Source organism: Mastomys coucha, unplaced genomic scaffold (genome assembly GCF_008632895.1).
Source record: "Mastomys coucha isolate ucsf_1 unplaced genomic scaffold, UCSF_Mcou_1 pScaffold5, whole genome shotgun sequence".
In the NCBI taxonomy this organism is placed as follows: Eukaryota; Metazoa; Chordata; class Mammalia; order Rodentia; family Muridae; genus Mastomys; species Mastomys coucha.
This window is the reverse complement of record NW_022196911.1, coordinates 63,444,953-63,467,312: the sequence shown is the minus strand read 5'-3', so window position 1 is coordinate 63,467,312 and position 22,360 is coordinate 63,444,953. Positions and strand designations below refer to the sequence as shown.

At 48.3% G+C, this 22,360-nt stretch overlaps 1 protein-coding gene across 2 annotated transcripts in view; it reads left to right on the top strand.

The window, feature by feature from the left end:
• Window positions 1-22,360, top strand: part of Ntn1 (netrin 1) — a 199,053-nt gene that overhangs the window by 148,102 nt on the left and 28,591 nt on the right. For both annotated transcript variants that reach the window (XM_031350911.1, XM_031350910.1), the window contains exon 5: window positions 1,940-1,993. In XM_031350911.1, coding sequence (XP_031206771.1) covers window positions 1,940-1,993 — 54 coding nt within the window. The remainder of the gene's footprint in view (window positions 1-1,939; window positions 1,994-22,360) is intronic.

The following is a 22,360-nucleotide window of genomic DNA, read 5'->3' as shown; positions in this document are numbered from 1 at the left end:
AGTAGTACATGCCTAGGACACCCCAGGCCTTGACTTCACCCCAGTGTCCGAAGGAAAGAATGGAAAGAAATCCTTCCCAGTATGGCATCCAAATACAAATCTCACAGCCTATAGAAACCCTTTTCTCTGCACACCCATAAAGCTATGAGACAAACATAGAAAGCCAGGTGCCAGGCATATTCAGGCCTCTGGGGAACCTGTTCTGTCAGTGAGTAGTCTATACACACACCCCCACCCCCAGCGGTCAGGTTTCTCAGAATGGCAAGCACTAATCCCCCAGGGGAAAGAACATCATGAAATGACCTTTCAAAGCTAGTGCCTGGGCCCTCTTAACATGCTCTGTTCTTTCTGACTTGCAGTACAAAAATACACACACACACACACACACACACACACACACACACACAGACAATAGATCTGGGCTCCATTCTAGGATGCTCCAGGTGCTTGCATGGCCAGGGCTTAGAAAGCCTGTCCCTGTTTTGCCCCAGCTCGGGGAGCCATGAGCCTTGTGTGTGCATTCTCACTTTAGACAACACGTTTGGGTATCCCACCTACTCCACGGCCATTAGCATGAATACCCATTTGCAAACCAGGCCTTTCGGATATTGCTTCTTGAGAGTTTCTGCTGGGACCAACCTAGCCTTTTAGGGCTAAGGAAGGGCCTGGCCCTAGGTCCAGCTGCTGTGACTAAACACCTGAGAGATGTGTGAATCAAGTCACTGAGTGCAAATCAGCTCCGCACTGTAGACTGTCCTCTGCCTTTGCTTCCCAAGGCATGACGCCTGGTTCCTCTAGGAGACAAAGATCTCTTGAGGGGCGAGCTTCAGGTTCTAGGTGTAGAATCCAAGGTCAGGGGAAAGACACCACAGTCAGATGGTGGCTACAGGCAGGACTTGGAAGTCTCTCACCCCCAGTTGTGTACTCCTTCCCCTAGAGCATTGGCCCTCAACCTTCCTAATGCTGCGACCCTTTCATAAACAGTTCCTCATGTTGTAATGACCCCAACCATAAAATTGTTTTGTTGCTACTTGATAACTGTACTTTCGCTGCTGCTATGAATCATAATCTGATATGCAGGGGATCTGATATGTAACCCCTGTGGGGTCACAACCCACAAGTTGAGAACTGCTGCCCTAAAGGGACTTTGGATCTATGGCTTGGTCTTGTCTGGAAAGAGGAAACCCAAACTTTTGACAGTGGGTGGTTGAATTAATGGAGCTGGCTGGCTGAGCTTCCTCACCTTGCCAGAACACAGGGAAGAGTGCGAGAAGCACAAGGGATGAGCTGCTAGTCTAGGTCGAAGAGGACAGTCAAAATGGAGGCCATGCCTTTACGAGCCCCACCTCCTTAAGTCACATCCCAATCTACTGACTAACAAAAGGCCTTAGCCGGGAAACTAGGACCAGGCGCAGATACCAAGGGCAGGTCCCATGTCCCTCACACAGCATTTCTACTTCTAGATCCTTCTCATCTGTGGAGTTAACATTGTAGATGAACGAGGCTCAGGCAGTCATATTACAATGAACAAGGAGCCTGAGGAACCCCAGAGCAGGCCAAGTTGAGGTCCCTTAAACCGTAGCACTGAGATGAACATCATGTCAGGTCCTGGGTACAAGATCAGCCCTGTGGACCGCAAGCCCCTCCTGCCGCACCTATTCCTGACCCTCCTTAACAGATGGGACTCATGATATCCCTTCCCAGTGAGGACAGGAGAACACATTGATGTGCCCAAGGTCCCTGGGACCCTGCTGCCAGCTTCCCTGTCTCCCTTTCTCTCCTTTTTTGTTCCTTTGAGCTGAGCTGTGGAGTGGGTATGGGGGAGGGAGGCTAAACGGCGGGAAGCGTCTTCGCTGAGACCCTTATTTTTCCAAGGACAAAAATAATGTCTTTTTTCTCCCCTCATTTGTCTCTCTTCCCTTTTCTGAACCTCATGAAGAGATTCCTGTGGCGCCACCCACCACTGCAGCCAGCAGCGTGGAGGAACCGGAAGGTGAGACAATCCCCTTAGCTTTTTGCTTGTTACATTGGCTGTATAGTAGGGACATGAGTTGGGACATTGGGTGGGGGCGAGAGGCCTAGACGCTTCTGGGACCCTCCCCCCACACTGCCAGCAAGGCTGTTTTGTATGCGTGGTCTCCTCAGCTACTCTGAAGAAGGAACCACCAGGCACTTCATTATAACTCTCTTCACAAATCCTGGGCCAAGGACTCCTCCCTCGCCTTCCTGAGGTTTGGGGAGAGCAAGGGTACAGTGTGGGGGTCAAGAGGAAGGAATACCTGGGCACTGGGTCACGGTCAGAATCCAGGAGCTGAAACTCAACCAGGAAGATAATCTCATTTTCACATTCACCGATTAAGACCCAGCCCGTCCTTCATGAGGAAAGTAGGTGACAGCCACGGCTGCTGGCAGTGTCCGTGATGCGTTCACCACAGCAGCCATAGCTGTGTTCACATTACAGATGCCACAGATGCTGTGTGTGCATGCCCCTGGCGGCTGCCCGAGTTCCTATATCCACTGATAGATGCTCCTCTGCTGTCATTAAGAAAGCTTACATGTGAAAGGTTGCACCTCACCAACTTGGGAGAGTTCAGATAACTGGACTTGAGTTAGTGTTTTTCTGGGCACTGATAGCTCCCTGGATAAGATTATTATAAGTGAGAAGTGCTGTAAAATGCAGTAAATATAACACCCTGTCCTCACACAGCTGAGCAATGAACTACCCTGGGGTGAGTGGGCATAGCTCCCTGCTGCTACCCAGCATCACAAGAGAAAGAGCAGATCCAACCTCACCTGTTCAGAACACGACCAAAGCGTGGCTTCTACTCCATGCATGCCGTTTTCATACCATAGAAAATCATGACTGTTTTACCATCAAAAAAAAAAAAATACTATTCTGAGGAAGGGTCCCCTGGGGTTCTTGGTAGAGGAGAGGCTTCACACCCCTGGTTCAGGATACACAGGAAGCTTAGAGTCCCACAGGATGTGTGCCCTGTTAGGGCCACACCTGGAGAGCCTGGTCCCAGGGTAGGAGTGGTAATGAATGGCAGAATGACTTGAAGGTCCCCATGTCAGGCTAGGAATTTTACCTTCTCTACGTGACTCTATGGGGAGCTGCGGGGTGAGCTTGGACACTCAGGTGGTCACCTGACTCTGCATCTAGGGGAGAACTGGCTGAATCCTGGGAGCTTGTGAGAAAACAGATTCAGGACTTGACATCTATAGCCATGGCAGCCTGTACTCAGGAAGACACACGCTGGAAAGTCCTGGAATCATACTGGGAAGAGTCTAAGATAACCCAGTGCCGGCTGTTAGTTAAGGCTTTTAGTACCTTTGGTTGAACCTCTGGCAGGCGATGGGTGTAACAAGGGCGGGGGACGCCATCACGGTGCCTGGGTGCAAGATGCCAGACTGGAGGTACAGAGGCTAAAATCTCCAGCTCACTGCCCTTCACAGTCCCATCCCAGAGGCTTGATCCAGAGGCCAGGAGCTGATCATTTTCTATACTGACTTTTTTAAAATTAAAAATCCATTCTCAGCCAGGCGGTGGTGGCGCACGCCTTTAATCCCAGCACTTGGGAGGCAGAGGCAGGTGGATTTCTGAGTTCGAGGCCAGCCTGGTCTACAGAGTGAGTTCCAGGACAGCCAGGGCTATACAGAGAAACCCTGTCTCGAAAAAAACCAAAGAGGAAAAAAAAGTCATTTTCCCCAGCTTCTTGAGAGGCAGGAGGATCATGTGTTTACAAGTCTGAGGACAAGATGGGCAACACAGAGAGATCCTGTCTCATGAAAACCACAAACGAAAGAACTCTCTTTTGCTGAGGACAAGGATACTTTTTAAACACACACACACACACACACACACACACACACACACACACACACACACAAAACAAAACACAGGGTTTTTTTTTCTCTCCTTTTTTTGGATTAAAAATTAAGTCAGATACTGAGTTCACTTGAGCACATGCTCTGCCTGCTGGTTTAATTTCTAGCAGCAATTAATTAACTAACTAAAATAAAAATTAGGGGATAATAGTTTTGAACTTGGAAGCTGTTACAGTGGGCATTGGATTATTTTTTATGTTTGTGTATATTTGTGTGTTCATATGTGTGTGTATGTGTGGGGGGGTATGTATATGTGTATATGATCACATTGTATGGAGGCTCAAAGTTGGCCACAGGTGTCTTTTCAACTGCTCTACACTGTATTTTTTTTTTTTTGAGACAGGGTCTCTTGTTGCACTCAGCTCTCCACTTCTGCCTAGTCTGGCAAGCCAGCTTTCCTGGGCATCCCCCATCTCTGCCTTCTGAGGGCTGGCATGAGAGGCAGCTGCCATGTCTGCCCAACTTCTGCCTGGTTCTGGGTATCTGAACTCTAAGGCTGTTCTCCATTGAGCCCTCCCCTCAGCTTCAGTTTTGTCTATGCATATGTGCACCTGCTGTCAGAGTCTAGAACAAGGCACTCACGATTGGACCCTGTGGCATTGGACCCTGTGACATTGGCTGTAAACTGCCTAAAAAGGGTTGCCCGCATTCAACTTGGGTCCTCTAGAAGAGCAACACATGCTTTTAACCACTGAGATATTTCTTCAGCCCCCAAATCTGAGTCTTTATACCGCGATGACTTGGTGGTCCTCTGACTACCCATGATACACCTGAGTAGACTCACGTGGATGGAGTGTGCAGGGGCAGGTACAGTTTGCCCTCTGACACGATGAACTTTAATGGTCTGACTCCTGGAAGTTTTTCTGGACCTTACTTGACATTGGGTTTCTTGTAATTATTTTTGGCTTTTTTTTTTTCTTTTACCTTCTAACACAAATGGGCAGTTGAGGTGTGGTGGAGGGCCCATGTGAAGCATCGGAAGGTTCTTGGCTTTAAGGTGCAAAAGACTAAAACAGCTATGGTGCTGGGGGATCAAGTCTGAGGCCAGGGGAATGCTCCACTCCAGTCCTGCCTCTGAACCACTCCCCACCGCTAAACTCTGGTAGACATCTTAGCAGCCTTCCCTTAGCTAATTACCTTCTATGACTCCTTTGGGTTTTGAGACTGTGGTTTCTTCATTTAGAGCCCTAGCAAATATGACTGAAAGTGAACCACTCCAGTGCTTTTCCTGAAGAGGGAGTGGGAAACCAGGTCATCTGGGACTTGGGACAATGCCTGAAGCCTGCGATCTTTGTAGCCTGCCCTCACAGGCTCTGCCTGAGGTGCCATTGCTAAGACTCTGGAGCTGGCCTTTGCGATGACCAAGATGACCTATCACACAGAGCCTGGCTGGCTAAGCGAGACATTGAGCTGGAGGCTGGGAGGCACTTCAGGAGTGGGGTCCTGGAGCCGGGCACTTCCAAACTGTGTGTGGGCACAGTGAGTGAAGACCTTTCCAGACCACCTACAGAGAGCCAGCTTCCTTGGAGAATGTCCTTTACTGCTCCTAGGCAGGGTGACAAGGACTAAGCGGTCTGCAACAGGGAAGTCCGAGAAGAGAGTCTATCTGGGACACATGTAGTAACTAGATAGAGGGACCTCCGCTCCTGTGGCAGGAAGAGGAACAACTGCCCCGTGGCAGCTCTAGGCAGTTTTTGACCTGCAGTGATTTGATTTTACGGGGTCACTTGGGTGAGTGGGAGGAGCTTGAGTTTGGGGTTAGGCATCGGCCGGGGTCCTCGATGGTTCTGAGGGTATTGCTGCTAGCACAGGTTCTCCTCCCATTAAACAGGAAGGGACTGGCACTGCACTCCTTCCCTAGTGCCCCTGGGCGGGAAGGACCCCTTGCTCCTGCTAGAGCTTCCTCTTATGCAGAAACACCTGATCACTCCTCTGCTGTCTCTGACAGGCAGCTTCACCTGTAATTCTTCTTGGGCCATGATGGTAGACATGCCTTGCCTTGGTTCATTTGCAGGGCGTGTTGCTTCCTTGGAGGACCATCCTGCCTATGACTAGTTTCAGGGTACCCCATTTGGATTCCTTGAGAGTTGATTAGGGAAGAGACGTGCAGGGCTGGCTCAAGAGTCCACGAGAGGCCACAGCACCTGGGCTATGAACCTTCCCTTAGAGCCGACGAAACCCAAAGGCTAACCTGTGCTAGCCTCCCTCATTTCCCAGGCTCAGCCACCTCGTGGTGGCTCATTCTGGGTTAAGGTCCAGGAGTAAGGAGCTAGCCACTCCCTGGGTCCCCCACCTTTCAACAGTGGTCTTGGGATCTTTCCCAGCTGCCCTTTTCATCGCTTCCACCATGCGTAGGATCCTCCGTGGGCTTTTTGCTACTACTTCAGTGGCTCTGGGGCGGAGCTGAGTGGCTTTCTAGGGTACCATGTAGCCTTTCAGCATAGCCCAAAGAGACTTTATAGCTGGGGTGCTGGAGGACACTGCCCCCCACAATGCCAACAGGTACACACTGGGGGAGGGGTGGCCTCCAGCTTTTTGCTAAAGAAAATGAGTTGAGATTTGCAGTGTGGACCAGCCTGGGCTCAGAGCTACAAGGACCTCACTGATCTGATCTCTTGCCATTTCTTTCTCTATGTAACTTTTACAGAGAATCCTGTTGTAAGGGATTGTGGTGGGGTTATACTGCAGGTGCCGTTGATTCAAGAATTGATGCCCAATAGGAATTTAAAAACCACAAAAACAGCTGGATTTGGAGGCATAGGCCTGTAATCCTGCTACCTGGGAGCTTGAGACAGGAAGCTCACAGTTCAAGATCTGCTTGGTCCATAGAGTAAGGTCAAAACCTGTTTGAACAAATGAGAGAGACCCTGTCTCAAAGTATGGACGTGAACGGTGAGCCAAGCATAAGGCACAGTGGTAGGATGTTTGCTTGAGGCCCTGGTTTCCTTCCCCTGTACAGAAAACAAGAGCAAAAATTCCAGAGAAGGGCAATGGAGGTGGAGGTGAGGCTGCTCAGCTTCTGTCAACTTTTCTGTCCAGCCTGTTGGAACTGGGGCAGAGCTCCATCATTTTAGTAATACTGGAACAGAATTTTAATTGGAGTAGTGAGAGAATGCCAAGCAAAAATAAGTGAAGCAATAAAAATATGGAATGGATGTTTGGAACAGACATCAGGGAGCAGAAGGAAGTTGGGGTTCTTGCCATGTTAGGGAGAACAAGACCCAAACTATCAAAATGTCAGCTCTCCCAGAAGTGAGCCCTAGATTTAACGTAACTCTGGCCACAGCCTCCATTATATGGGGCAGGATTCTAAAGTTATGCCAGGAGAAAAAAAAATCAGTGTGTTGTAAGAAAAGCCAAATTTTTTCTTAAGGTGACTAATGAGGGTAATTAGTTCTACTGGATATTCTAAAATATTATAAGTGGGGCGTTTAAACGAGTGTGGCATAGGAAAGGAGAGGTGCCCAGAAGACTTGATACCAGGGCAGTGTGTGACTATAGATGAAAGAAGCAACTAGCCAATGCTGCTGGGAAACCTGGCTGTTTTACGTGCCAACAAGCTTAGAGTCTAAGATCCTGTAGGCTGTCACCAGTCTGTGAAACCTAAAATAAGATATATGTATCCACATGTCTGTATGACATATCTATACATATGTACACATTCATCAGTGTGATCTCAGGGCAAAGAAGTCATCCAAGATAGGACATTAAAAAAAAACAGGGATCGTAAAGGGAAAGGTTTTATAGCTATAAATGGAAATTCCTGTACTTCAGATATCTCTCTAAGCAAAAATAAAAGACAAACTTGAAGCTAAGAAAGCTATCGTGTTGTGGCTGATAAACGGTCAAAATCCTCAATAAATGAAAAAAGCATTTGTGATTCAACAAGAGATCCTAATATAAAATTGAGTTGTAGAAGTGAACCAGAAACTCAGAGAATTGGTACAAATGGCAATGAGTACAGGAAGTATTCTGCTTATGTAACAGTGTTACCAAGAGTACCTTCTTAACTTTCTACATTTAGTACTCATGTGCATGGGGTACTAGGGGTTCGAATCTAGGATCCTGCACATTTGAAGGGAACACTTTACCAGTAAGCTATCTCCCTAGCCTTTTTTTTTCTTTAAATTTTTTTTTAAGATTTAATTTTTTAAAATAATTTCCATTGATATGTGTGAGTGTATATGCACCATGTGTGTGCAAGAACCTCCTGAAGCCAGAAGAGGGCAACAGATCCCTCAGGGCATGGTTGTTGTCCACCATGTGGATGCTGCTTTCTGGTACCCTATAAGAGTACCCGGAGTCGTCTCCAGACACTAACCCCTTTTTAGTTTGAGACAGGGTCTGACTAAATTGCCCAGTCCCGCCTTGAACTTTCTTATTTGATTTCATCACCTGAGTAGCAAGGATTATAGGCCCAACACACCAGATCTGGGAGATCTGACACTATTTAGGAGATAAAAAGCAACGTCCAGTGTTGACAAGGGTTGGAGGGGCAGGCCCTTGAACACTTGGTACTAGGGGATTAGCCTGTACCTTTTGGGCATCATCCTTATGACATACAAGGGAGCTGTGGGCTCACTTCTGCCTAAGGAAACGTTGGTGTTTAGTAGAGTTGGCATCATGACCACATTGTTGGTAGTAACCAAAGAATGTCCTACATGTCTGTTGTGTTTTGTGAGACTGGGTTTTGCCGTGTGTCCCTGGCTGGCCTGGAACTCAACTTGATACATAGATGAGGTTGGCCTTGAACTTTGAGTAGTCTTTCTAAGTCTGTCTTCCTTACCACCGGGACTGCGGGTATATACCAGTGCACCCAGCTTGAAGCCGTCAGCAGTTCTTCAGTATAGTTTGCCTGTAGGACATGTGAATGAGGAGATACTTGTGTTTGCCGCAAGTGCCAGAGGCGAGCTGCACAGCAGACTGTGTGTAGAGATTGGTTTATAGAGTGTTTTGATTAAATCGTTTCATTATGTCTGTGTATTTCACTGCTTCTCAACCAGGGGCTCTTCTGTCCCCAGGGGACATTTGGCACTGTCTGGAGACAGTTTCAATTGTCACAACTGGGGGTAGGGCGCCACAAGCATCTCATGGATGGAGGCTGCCAGACACCCCATATGCGTGGGACAACCCCACAACAAAGAGAGCCGTCCCTCAAGGCCGACAGCACCAGGCTTCAGAAAGCCTGGTATATTTATATAGTATAAGCCCCATGTGTTCTCTGCAAGTTTGTTGAGAGAGGCCAGTCTTCCTGGACGGAGCGCTCACTCATTAGCTATACAGCCCACTCTGTGCATGGGGCTGAGGAGTGGGAAAGGCTAGGCTATTAAGCCAGCAGACATTTTTGTGGGATTCTGTTTAGCTGTTTGCCTGATCTGGATTTTTCCATGTTAAAATTCATCTTTAAAAAAAAGTTGTCTTGGGTTTCACTATAAATTGATGTACCTCAAATTAATGTGATTTTAACTCATTAAACATCTTTTTACATGTATTTATTTATTTATTTGCCATGGCAAGAGGGCCGAGGTCAAAGGACAGTTTGCAGGAGTTAACTCTTTCCTTCTGCCTGGTGGGTTCCTGGGATTGAAATTCAGGTCATCAAGCTTCACCCTCTTACTAGACTTTGCTAATTTTTTTTTAGTCTGAGAAATTTCACTGAAGTAGCAGGGATGGTGGAGAGCAGCGCTCTCATCTCTGAGGTTAACAATTCTATTCTATTGTGTTTGTTCTAATGTTCTTTTTAAAGAAGTATATGTGTAGCCCTGGGATGACCCAAGGTCTTGTGCATGTTAAGCATAAGCTCTCCCCCTGGGCTATACCCTCAGCCATACCTAAATGCCTTTAAAGAAAAAAATGTAGACATTACGCCAGTCCACCCCTAAACATTTCAGAATGCACCTCTGAAAAAAATAAGTGTCTGACGCACAGCCCATGTTCAGGAATTTCTTGGTTGTCCCCCAATGTGTCGTGCAGCTGGGCTGCTTGTGGCTTCTTTATTAAGTCATTCTGTGATGATGTGACCCACTAGGCACTGTATTTAGGAAGGGTCCTGGGATGCTTTTGACAGCATGATGAATGGGAAGTGTCACCGCCAGGGAATGAATGGTGCTGCCTATGTGGTGCCTGCTGTCACTAGTGACCCCGTGGGCCCTCAAGGAGGAGGCCATGCTGTGTCCAGCCTGGGCTCAGGCCAACCCCTGGCTTTGGGGATGTGTGAGTTCTGAGCTCCCCTCACAGGGGTACCTCAGAGAGAAATGTCCAGAGCTGCCTTGTGCCATCTTGGCGAGTGTAAAGGGTTTAGAAACTGAAAGAGGATGAGCCGTTTTTCAAAATGGGAATATTAGCCATGCATGTTAAAATGTGTTTGGTTTGTCTGAGGGGTAGGGATAGATCCCCGGGTTCCTTACACTCTGGGTAAGTTCTCTAAACCAATCATACTAGGGTTTCAGCCAGCGTTTCCACCCTCAGCAGAAACTGGCTTTGGGCTGGGGGTGCTTGTGGTAGTGGTGGGGCCTGTCTACAATGCAAGGTGTGGAGCTTCTCAGGCAAGTGGTGAGAATTGGTGTCCCCTTGGGACAAAGCAGCCCCGACATGAACATCACTGGGTTAAATTCAGATGTGGCATCAGCCCAGCTGCCAGAACTCTCCAGGGCAGGGAACCAGAGATAGAGCGAAGGAGATAGGGGCCTTTTTCACTAGCCAGTGTGCTTTGCCCTCTACCCCCTGGCTTGAGGCCAGACTCATCCCATGTGTATTGTGGGATGTATTATGTATTAGGTTGAACTTTGCAGACTTTATTGTACCCACAGGTCATTGTTGGGGATTCTCAAGTGGCAATGTGACACTGACTGCTTTTGAGCGGCCTGGATGGGGAGTGTCTCTCTCTCTCTCTCTTCCTCCCTCCTTCCCTCCCTCCCCCTCCCCCCCTCGCTGTCTCTCTGTGTCTCTGTCTCTGTCTCTGTCTCTGTCTCTCTCTCTCTCTCTCTCTCTCTCTCTCTCACACACACACACACACACACACACACACACACACACACACACACTCCTTTCCTCCCTCCCCGCTTCTTCCTCCCCTCCACCCCACATCTCCCTGTCCACTGCCTTCCTTCCTTTGCTTTCCCTGGTCCCCTCCCCTGCCCTTCCCTGCTCTCCCCTTCTTGAGCCTGCACAGAGGGCAGGATGGAGGGCAGGCTGGGCGTAAGCAAGGTCAGAAAGCATCTGTCCACACCTCTGCTGCCAGGGTTCCCTGTCACCCTTAAGCAGCACAGAGCAATCACCCTATTGTTCTTCTGTCTCTGGGCCTTGGCATGTGGAGCTATCCCCAGCCTGGAGAAGGACAAAGGGATGAGCGGGGAGGTCAGAGGAGCAAGTGGGATAGAATATTTAGCCCTTCATGGGCGTTGCTTCTCTCTAGGACCCGAGGGGGATGCATGATGGGGCAAATGACAGGTGTCAGGGAAAGAAAGAGGATAGGAGGCTCTGGTACCACACCCCACATCACAGGGATCTCACTGGCAGGGGTGATGTGCAGGCCTCAGAGCCTGGCTGACCTAGGGAAGATAATAGGGCATCTCAGGCTATGCCAGCTCGTACCTCTGCCCTTCTTGAGAATACTGGACTAGGCTGTTGCTGTCAGTGTTGCTCCTCAAAACCTGAACAGCCAGTAAAGTGGAGTGGGTGAATAAGACTCAGGCCTGAGGCTGGAGCATAACACCCACCTTGACTCCTTTGACTGCATACACTATTCCATGTCAAACCACCTGTCTTAGTTAGGGTTTTATTGCTCTGAAAAGACCTCAGAGACTCTTGTAAAGGAAACCATTTAATTGGGGATAGCTTATAGCTTCAGAGGTTTAATCCATTATCACTATGGTGGGAAGTTTGGCAACATCCAGGCCGAGATGGTGCTGGAGAGAGCCAAGAGTTCTACATCTTGATCTGCAGGCAGCCAGGAGGACATTGTCTTCTACAGGCAGCAGAAAGGGGACAGTGTCTCACAGGCAACCACGAGAAGGCTCATTCCACAGTTGGGCAGAGCTTACTTGAGTGCTAGGAGACCTCAAGCCTGTGCCCACAGTGACACATTTCTGCCAACAAGGCCACACCTCCTAATAATGCCACTCATGAGTCTATGGGGGCCAGACCTATTCAAACCTCTCTACAACCCCAGACTTAGCGGTTGTAACAAACACCATTAGAGCCATCAAATCCACCCTTAAGAACCTGTCTATGAACATACTTGTCCTGGCCCTGTGGAAGATTCTGCAAGACACTACAGCCCTGGGCTCGGTCCTCATAGAAGCCATGGAGTTGGTCTAAATGACCTATTAAGCCCTCTTTCAGCTCAAAATTCTGGGCCAGTGTCAGATCTGGTGGCATACACCTGTTATCTCAGCACTTGGAAGGCCAGGGGAGGAGGATGGAGAATTTGAATTTGAGGCAAGACTGGGCTACACAGTGAGTTCCAGGTTAGTCTGGGCTATATATCAAGACCTTGGGGCCTTGTTAGAAACTCACTGTGGATACTCTGAACTTCTGTTTCCCATTCTATGGTCAGCAGCTAGGCAGGGTCTGGCAGGCCAGTACTGGCCTTATGTTCCTAGGCCAAGTACCTGGCAGTAGCTAGCCTGTGAAGCCCTTTTTGGGTTATGTGGAGGTGAGTGGTAGTGGTGGGGTGGTTGCAAAGCAGGCAGAAAGCAATGGGAGAAGAAGAAGGTAGCCTTCCTCTGGCATACACAGCTCTTCACACTGGAGAGGGCAATGGAACCTGAGATCAGAAGGCTACAGATGCTCCACTCAGATGCATGATGCTTATTCTGGCTGCCCCTGCCCACACCCCACCTCTTCTAAATTTTGAGGTGGCAAGGGAAGAGGAAGGGTGAGAGGGAAAGAGAATGTGCTGATATGTCTGTGTCACAGGGTCAGAGACAGGTCTGGAGAGCTGGTTCTTCCCTCTATGGCAGGGTTTTTCTCATTCAGGCCATGCCAACTGACCTGTGAGCTTCCAGGGCATTCTCTTGCCCTCCCTTCCCATCCTGTGGAAGTAGCGCTGGGATTACAAAGGTGTGGCTCAGCATCTGCTTTTGTACCTGTGCTCTGGGGATGGGAGCCAAGCTCAGGCTAGTACAGCAAATGCTTTTATCTGCTGTGTGATTTTGCTAGCCCCTTAGCTCCCCTCGAACAGGACATCTTCCCTGCTGCTCTCTCCCTTGGCTCTCAAAGTTCTAGGTGTGGCCATCTGAAATCAGTTCCTTACTTCCGTTGCCAGCTTGCTTCTAAATGTGACCAAACAGACCACAGACCTAGAATCGCCCTGCCCTTCAGATCAGTGAGCATGGTTGTGAACCCCCTTCCCTGATCCCTCCTTCAGAGAAGGCAGAATTTTCCAGAGTCTGGGACAAATGCTACCTATACCGTTTGATGGTCTCTTCTTAGAAGCAGGGTCCAGTTTGGGTATGGGGGCTGTGATCATAGCTGTGATCCCAGGAAGCAGGAGGATGAAAAATTCCAGGCCAGCCTAGGCTATGTAGTGAGACTTTAAAACAAAAGTACATTCTGGGATCAAAGGAAAGGAGAAACAACCATCTTACATGAAGAGACACCTAAAATGGATGCGGGGCCGTGGGGGCGCACCTGTTCACTCGGGCTCTCCAGAGGTGCACATCCCTTCCTAATCCCTGACATCAGGGCATCATGCTGGCAGTTTGAGATTTAATATGCTGGAGTTACCTACCCTTTGGAAATGAGCAAACTGTGCAGTTGGTTAACTTTTCCTCTCAGTGGTGCTAGCCACTCTGCACCCTGTTGTTCCATCAGTATCTCAGGATTAGAACTCATAGCAGGAGAAGCCAGGAGACAGACAGGCCAGTGATATGGCTCCCACACTTGATAGATGGCAAGCTGTGTCCTAGAAGAGGGCAGAGACTTGTTCTAGGTCACATGGCAGACTGACAGTTTACAGTCACCCTGGTGGTTTCCTTGCAGGAAGAGAGGAAAGCAGTGAATGACACACACACCCCACCCCACCTCATCCCCACACACACCGGAGGGAGATTCATGGACCATTGGAGACAATGAGTTTCCAAGAAAGCAGCACCAAGATTTTTTTTTTTTTAGTTATACTTTTTGTGTCTTTCTTATTTTTATTTTATGTATATGAGTGCTTTGTTTACATGTATGAATGTGCCAAATGCCTGGTCAGAAGGGAGCATTGGATCCCCTGGAACTGGAGTTGTAGATAATTGTGAGCTGCCGTATGGGTGCTGGGAACTGAATTCTGGTCTCCTGCAAGAGCAGCTAGTGTTCTTGACTACCGAGTCATCTCTCCAGCCTAGACTTTAAGGTTTTCTTAAAAGCCCAAACTGGCCGGGTGGTGGTGGCGTACGCCTTTTATCCCAGCACTTGGGAGGCAGAGGCAGGAGGATTTCTGAGTTCAAGGCCAGCCTGGTCTACAGAGTGAGTTCCAGGACAGCCAGAGCTATACAGAGAAACCCTGTCTCGGAGAAAAAATCAAAAGCCCAAACTGGCCTAGGCTCCACAAGGCAGAACCACTTTTCCTTCCCACCTTAGCAGGTGGTATAATTCATAGTTTCCATAGTATTTATAATGTCCCAGTTTGGGATCAAAGAAAGGAGAAACAACCTTTAGCTGTTATCTTCTTCAGTCGCAGGGCAGGGGTGGGTAGGTTCACCTGAGTATCTGAAGGAGACTTCACAGGAGTCTCCATCATCACCAGACAGAGAAGACTCGAGGACTCCTTTTGGGGCCGGATAATCCAACATTGTCTTCACTCTGGGCTTCATGTCTGCCCTTTGTCCTGTATGTGGTGGTAATATTATTGTATGTTCAAAAGGTGATATGATGCCCCCCATTTCTTTAGGTTATTTGGGGTCAAGTATCTTGAGTTAGGCTCTCTAGAACCTCTTAAGACAGGGGTTTCTATTGAGGTAGTTTACTGAGGGGTACTCCTAGGCAAGGAACACAAGAGAGTGTAGGGCTAAAACCCCTCCAGAACTCTGAGGAGGCAGTCCTGTGGGAGAAGCTGCTGTAGATAAGGCAGAAGCCAGGACATTACACTTCCGACATCAGTTGACGATTGGCTTATGGACTCCCTACTGGAACTGGAGCTTGGGATTGCCCAGATACTGTGCAGCAAAGCAGTGTGCATCAGCCAAAGGCTGCACGCATGCGTGATTAGCAGCCAGCACCTGTGGCAGCTGGGATGGGTGTGGTGGGCTAGTATGGAGGTCAGAGCAGGACATCAACCACATCTGCTGCTACCTCAGCCCTCTGTGACCATGGGTTTGGAGTATGTGGATTCAACCAACCACATAAAACAAAAACAAACAAACAAAAACAAAAACAAAAAATACCCAAACTGCAGCTGCACTGAACATGTACTAACTTTTTTCATCATCTTTCCACAACATTCAACATTTGCATTTGCATTGCATCAGGCACTATGAGCTAGAGATGGTTTAAAATATATGTGAGGATGTGGGTAGGTCCTCTCCATTGCTATACCATATGGTCTAAGGAAGGTGAGTCTCCTCAGCTTTTGGTCCCTATCAGGGGTCCTAGACCCCTCCAATTTCGAGGGCCAATGGGAGTAAGTAATTTAAAAGGTTTTGTTTGGGCTCATGTATGGGCTTCTCTTTTGGCCAGTCCTTAGTAGTTCTCTACTGCAGAAAGTCTCAGCTATTTTCTGGGGTCCTCATGTCCTTCTCACAGCTAACTAAATGGTTATTCAGATATCTCACAGCTCATCTCTGCCATGCCTAGCACTGTTGCCACCAACGCCGCCACTGCTGCTGCAGTTAAGAATTTCTTAAGTTCCTGTATTGATCAGGTGTGCGCTATAATAAACCTCTTGCAGTCCAAGGACTGCTTGCTCATGCAACAGCTATCACCCACGGGTGTCCCTTGTTGGGTGTCACTGTGTCTGGCAGTGAGTCATTGTATAGTTCTGCCATCCTTTGGAGCCACAGAGTCACTCCTGGGAAGCCCCTGGGTGATTTCTATAGCCTAGAAGTGTTCAGAATCACCTGTGCTCGGGTCTCTTTGGTTAGAACCCAGTCACATGACCATACCTAACAGCAAGGGGTACTGGGTAATGCAAGCTGTATTCATGCATGCATGGAGAATGACATAGTGGTTGGTTACCATGTATAGTTTGCACATAAATCATTTGGAGCATGCTGCTGATTTCTGGTGCATCTGTGGCCACCTGTCACTGTGGTGCTGTAGTTATTGGCATCAAAACGCAAGACCATTTTTTTCTGTGTAGGAAGGAGTTTAGCCCAGTCTTAGCCAGCAGTGTGCTTCCTGCCTGACAGCTGCCTGGAGTTTAGGTACAGGGAAACAGAGCAAGGGTGCTACCAGGTTCCAAGGCATGACCTCATCTATACTGGCTTAACCAGCTGAGCTGTCCAGTCAGCCAGCTGAGGTGATGCTCCAGGGCTACCATCTCCTTCTTTCACAGCTTCTCAGGGAGCCCCGGCTCAGCCCATCCGAATCCCCCTTTGGCATTGACAGCAATTCCAGTTTGTGTCCACTGTTGGCTCTCGCTGGAGAAGTGTGCAGAGAGCCAACTGGATCCCTGTTGGGACAGCTTTGTTTCCCCCGCTGAACACAAAATCCCCTGTTCACTAGGAGATCTGACAAGGAGACCCTGTGGGGCAGGCCGGTGGGAGCAGATACCAATGAATACAGCGCCACGAATAGCTTCAGCTTATTAAAGGCGAATACACGGGATAACTCTGCCCGCCGAGTGGGAGATAGAATGGGGGGCACAGAGCTGTTACAGTGGATTAGCAGCCGCAGACAGACAGAGGCAGGTGCAGCCTTTTCTGTAATTTGGAAAGGCTTAGGAAATACAGACCCTGGGCTGTGAATCCTTCTCTTGGCCTCACTTGGGCTACAGGCTGAAAGTGTGGGGTTTCTTGTTCAGCCTGTCTTGGGAGTAGTTTTCTATATTCCCCCTTGTTCACTCACCAACTCCCAGAATTCCTTGGGGATTCTGAGGAGGCTGTGCACTTGTCTGCTTATTCAATTTCTGCCTGTTCATCCATCCATCATGCATTTTTAGGGCCTGTTATGGGTGCTGGGTTACAGAGCTGAGTAGACACAGCACTGTGGCTCCCAGGGACCCTTCGAGTTGTGCTGTGTGAGAATGACATGTAGGTACAGTGAATGGTTCCAATCCCAATTCCGTTTTTTAACTGTTAGCCAAACCCCAGATCCACAGATACTGATGTCACCTCCTGTGGCCTGACAGGCACTGCTGAGAGCCTGCTGGGTCCTTGCTGCTTAACAAATGAAGCCTCAGGTCCAGGGAGGCTTGCTGATCTTCCAGATGGACTGCTATTTCCCAGTGGCACAGATGGCAGATAAGAGAGGATGATATACTGGTCCCTGGGTATCCAGGACCTCAGGGTCTTAGAGTCTGCAAATGCTTAAGTCCTTTCTATACGCTAGTAGAGTGTTTACACGAAATCATCTTGCATCTTTCCATATACTTTAACTTATTTCTTAATGGTATATATCTAGAATGACACACATGCTGTTTATACATAGTTTTTTTTATTTAATTTTTAAATTATGACTGTGTGTGTGTCTAGGTGTCTAGGTATATACATATGTGAGTGCAGTACTTGCAAAGGCCAGAAGAGGGCATCAGATTCCCTGGAGCTGGAGTTAACAGCAGAGGTGGGTGCTGGGAACTGAACTTAGGTCCTCCAGAATAGCCACAAGCACTCTTACCCACTGAGCCATCTTGTTAAAGAATGGTTTTCTTGGGCTAGAGAGATGGCTCAATGGTTCAGAGCACTGACTACTCTTCTAGAGGTCCTGAGTTCAGTTTCCCAGCAACCACATGGTGGCTCGCAACCATCTGTAATGGGATCCAATGTCACCTTCTGGTGTGTCTGAAGATAGCAGCAGTGTACTCACATCAAATAAATAAATCTTTTTTTTTTTAAAGAATGGTTTTCTTTAGAGAATGATAAGAAAATGTCAATATTTAATACACATACCTTTTTTTCTAAAATATTTTTATCTATGGTTTGTTTAGTTTGTATAGGCAGAGCCTATGGTTGTAGGGGGGCTGAGTTAGAATCAGTAACATAATTGGAAATTTGGAGTCTTCAAGGAAACCAAACAAACAAAATACCCCAACCTCTAAAACAGGGGTTCAAGACCCCTTTGGTGATTGAATGACCCTTTTACAGGAATCACCTAAGACCATCAGAAAACACAGATACTCACATTACAATCCATAACAGTAACAAAATTTGTTATGAAGTAGCAACAATAATAAATTTATGGTTGGGGGTCACCACAGCATGAAGAACTATATTAAAAGGTCACAGCATTAGGAAGGTTGAGAACCGCTGCTCTAAAAGACTGACCATAGGAGACAGAATTGGAATCTTGGAAAAGCCTTACCAGGTTTCTTAGGTAGGCTAGGGTTTGCAGAAATGTTGGAGTGGTGAGAGTTTTGGACTTTGATGCTGATGAAAGGTTTCTGGATGCATGAGCATGTCTCTGGGAGGAAGGAGAGAGGATGTGTGAATCAACCCTCAGAAACTCCAGAAAGCTCAACTACCAAGCAGGGAGGCACCTGAGACCAGACAGCTCTGAGGGAGCCCTGTAAATGCATCCCAGGGGATCTGGGTAGGTGCATCCCAGTTCCCAATAGAAGCTGGTGTTTGTAGGCACCAGCATCTGCCATCCATATCCCCGCTCCTGGCAGAAGTGAAAGTTGCTTGGTGTTTTGTCCACCAGAATTGTTCTGGATTCTCTCTAAGAGGCCTATCTAGGAACTTCCCAGCAGGCAGTTCAGGTGTGCTCATGGGCATCATAAATTTGAAGCCAACCCGGGCAAAACCTGTTTTAAAATGAAACATCAAAGCATTTGGTTGAAGTTTGGTGGCCGAGCGCTTTCCTTAGTGCATATGAAATCCTGGGTTTGATGAGAGGTGTGAGGGAGGGGCAAAGGGAGAATGAATAAATATGAATGAATATTGCTTTGTGATTTGTACGTTTGTTTGTAATGAGGGTCTTGAACATCTGTGGATCTTGGTACCCGAAGGTGTTCTTGGAGCCTTTGAATCTCCTTAGACGCTGGGGTAACTTTGTATAGACCCCAGGATACTATGCTCATAATATGGCAGTAAAATATTTTTAGTCTTTGTAAGAATAATTAATTAATGTTTCCTTCATAAACTATGATGACTTGAGGGGCTTCCCTTTGTGGGTCACAGCTCTGGCTCTTAGAAAGCTTTACCCGGGCTGGCGAGATGGCTCAGCGGGTAAGAGCACGGATTGCTCTTCCAAAGGTCCTGAGTTCGGATCCCAGCAACCACATGGTGGCTCACAACCACCCATAACGAGATCTGACGTCCTCTTCTGGTGCGTCTGAAGACAGCTACAGAGAATTACGCCAGAGTGAGCAGAGCCAGAGCGAGTGGGGCTGGCAGAGGTCCTAAGTTCAATTCCCAGCAGCCACACATGTGATGGCTCACAGCCATCTGTACATCTACAGTGTACTCGTACACATAAATAAATAAATAAATAAATAAATCTTTAAAAAAAAAAAAAAAGAAAGCTTTACCCATTCACTGCTCCTCCCCAGAGAACTGAGGGAAACAGTTGAGTGGTTCCCAGTGTGCGCTGGCTTCTAGTCACACTTTCCAAGGAATCTGAGGCTGTTTCCCACTTGGCCCAGCTACCCACCAAATCAAGAGGAGAGAAGGGCTTTGTTCCATCTTCACAGAAACAGCTGAGGTACAGGAGGCTAGGTGAGCCTAGACAGACACTACAGGGGTTCTAACTGCAGAGCTGGGTGTTTAGGGGTTCACACTGAGTCTGCATCGTGGTACCAGACGCAGATTCCTAGAGAAGCCTGGAGGGCTCTCCTGTTGGTTCAGTGCATGGGTTGGTGTAGGCTATTCCAGAAGGTGGACCTAAGACCATCCAGAGGGTTACAGAAGTCAGGTGAGGCTCAGCCAAGAAAAATCCTAGCCTACCCTTGGACCAGTTGTAAACTTCAGCTCACACCAGAGGCAACAGGAAAGCCAGGTTGGGCCTGCTGCTAGTATCATGAGAGCTCCATTAACTCTGCCAGAGTATGTTCTGTGTCCATTCCAGCAGTCAGCAGAAAGTTACAGAATGGGTCACTGATGGCAAGAATATCTCTGCTTACCCCCTAAACATCAAGTTCATCAAGTTCTTTATCAAGTAAACCTTATTGAGTTCCAGGTCCCAGAATGTTCTGGGTCCCGGGTAAGGTCCCTGCTATGATTGGCCAGGCAGTGGGGCTGGTCTGGATGACCCTTATGATCACCTGTGGGGCTTCCTCCATCACTCCTCGTTTTATTTCCTGGAGATATGTTGTTTATCACAAGCCTTTCAACCAGGGAACCCCAAGTATCTTGTCTTTCTTCCTTGGTTCTTTCTTTCTGTTCTTTTTTTTTCCCCCCCTCTGAGTTTTCTTTCAGCCCTGGGGCCAGAAGTCATCTGTCATTTTGGGAGAGGATTTTAGAAATAGTGTGGGGAAAAGGAATTTCCTCCCCGAGTCCAACATCACTTTGAATATAGCAGACTGTGAACGTGGCTTGATTTCCCAAAGGCATGGCTGGTGGCCGGAAGGTTAGGGGTGTCATGCACAGAGGAGGCAGTATTTAGAGAAGGGTTTGACAGAAGGAATGAATGATATGACAGCAGCCACATAGAGGTTCTTCTCAGGTCCCTTAAGAATTGGCAGCCTTTGCATTGGACAGGGGCACTTAGGGGGTCCATGCTCAAGTGGTCCTCAGGGTATCCGTGTCTTTGGACAGAGAGATCTGCCTTAGTTCCAGGGGATGGCTGACACAGAGCTTTTTTGGCCTCTGTCTCCTCATGGGTGACAGTCAGGACAGTCAATACTGGTTCTTCTACTTCTTGGTGGTACAGATCACACAGAGAGCAAGTGGCAGAGTTTTGCCATCCTGGTTTTGCCTACCGCATCCAGGTGTTCCTGCTACCTGGATTGGGTACCATTGCGCTCCAAGGCTAGGCAGAATCTGCAGGTGGGGTGTGGGGCAACCCTAAGGTCTGGGGAGGTCTTCATGCCATCTCCTTTGCATAATCAACATTGGCTGGGGACCTGCAGGAGGACAGCCGAGGGTCAAGAGAAAATTCTGGATGTCTGGGAGCTGGTTAAGCCAGCCAAGGTGTCCTTTCTCCAGTCAGGAGGGTGTTTTGCAACCCCAGAGGCTCTGGGCAAGAGGCTCTAATCTAATTACATGCTTTATTTGAGCCAATTTGTTTTCCAATCCATCTTGTTCAGCAAGAAGAAAGAGCATGCTGAGGACTCATTTGCACCCTCTTGTTCCAAGGGAAAAAAGAGGGGCTGCTCCCTCCTGTGGTCAGTACAGCCCCTGACCTCTTCTAGCCTGGAACCCCACCCCCCAGTCAGGCCACAGAACTTACAGGGAGAGGCCTGGGACCGCCCTAACACTGCCATCAGCCACAGGCGGCTGTTTGTGCCACTTCCTTAAGCCCAGCATACCTCTGTCTTTCCCTTTGGGGGGTCCCAGTGTGTTAGGAAAGACTGAAGCAGGATGGGCCTTGAGCCCAAGTAGCCTGGACTGGGACTTCTCATCCCTAGAGGCTTCCCCTGCACAGACCTCCCATCTCTGGAGTGAGAGTTGCCTGCCGAGACCAAGGGCTGGTATTTAAAATCTGCAAATATATTTTCTTAAGAAGGTGGTGGATTTTGGATCCGTGTTATTAAAGTCCAAATAAAACACCAGAGCCCATTCAAGCTCTCAGGATAGGGAAGATTTATCGGCTCCCACCCTCCTCCTCAGGCAAGGCTCCATGTGTGCCAAGCATCACTTTTTTATGTACTGCGGTGTTTCCCAAATTGCCTTTTTCCACCCTTTGGAGTCTTGTTTCCAGCCTTTACTTTTCTACGCTGACCCAGACTGGCTGCTTCCTGTGGGTTCTGATACTGAGCCTAGTGACTTTCACCCCTGGACTAAGGCAAACGGGACCCAGGGTCTTGGCCTACCGCACGCAGTGGCAGCTTGGCCTGTCCAGCAAATACCTGCCGAGAGCCTGCTGAGTAGCCTGGTCCTGGGGACCCAGCACACAGCCTCTGACTTCAGACAGGAGCAGAGACCACAAACAGATAAACTGAGAGTCCTTTCGTTGCTGAGTGGGGTATGCCCTGAGGTAACCAATCTTCTAAAAAAAAAAACAAAAAAATGGGGGACAGGCAGAGGTCAGCCGTAACTCAGAGAATCAAGGACATGTTTGAGCGAGACCTATCTTCGGGCTTAAAAAGAAATTGGATGTGACAGAAATACAGTAAAGTTGGGTCTCTCTCACGGGTGGGTCTTTGCAGTAGGGTAAGAATCATGAGCGCTCCCAGGGATCCTGGTGTTGATTACATGTCAAGCCTCATCTTACCAGGATTGTAAAAGAT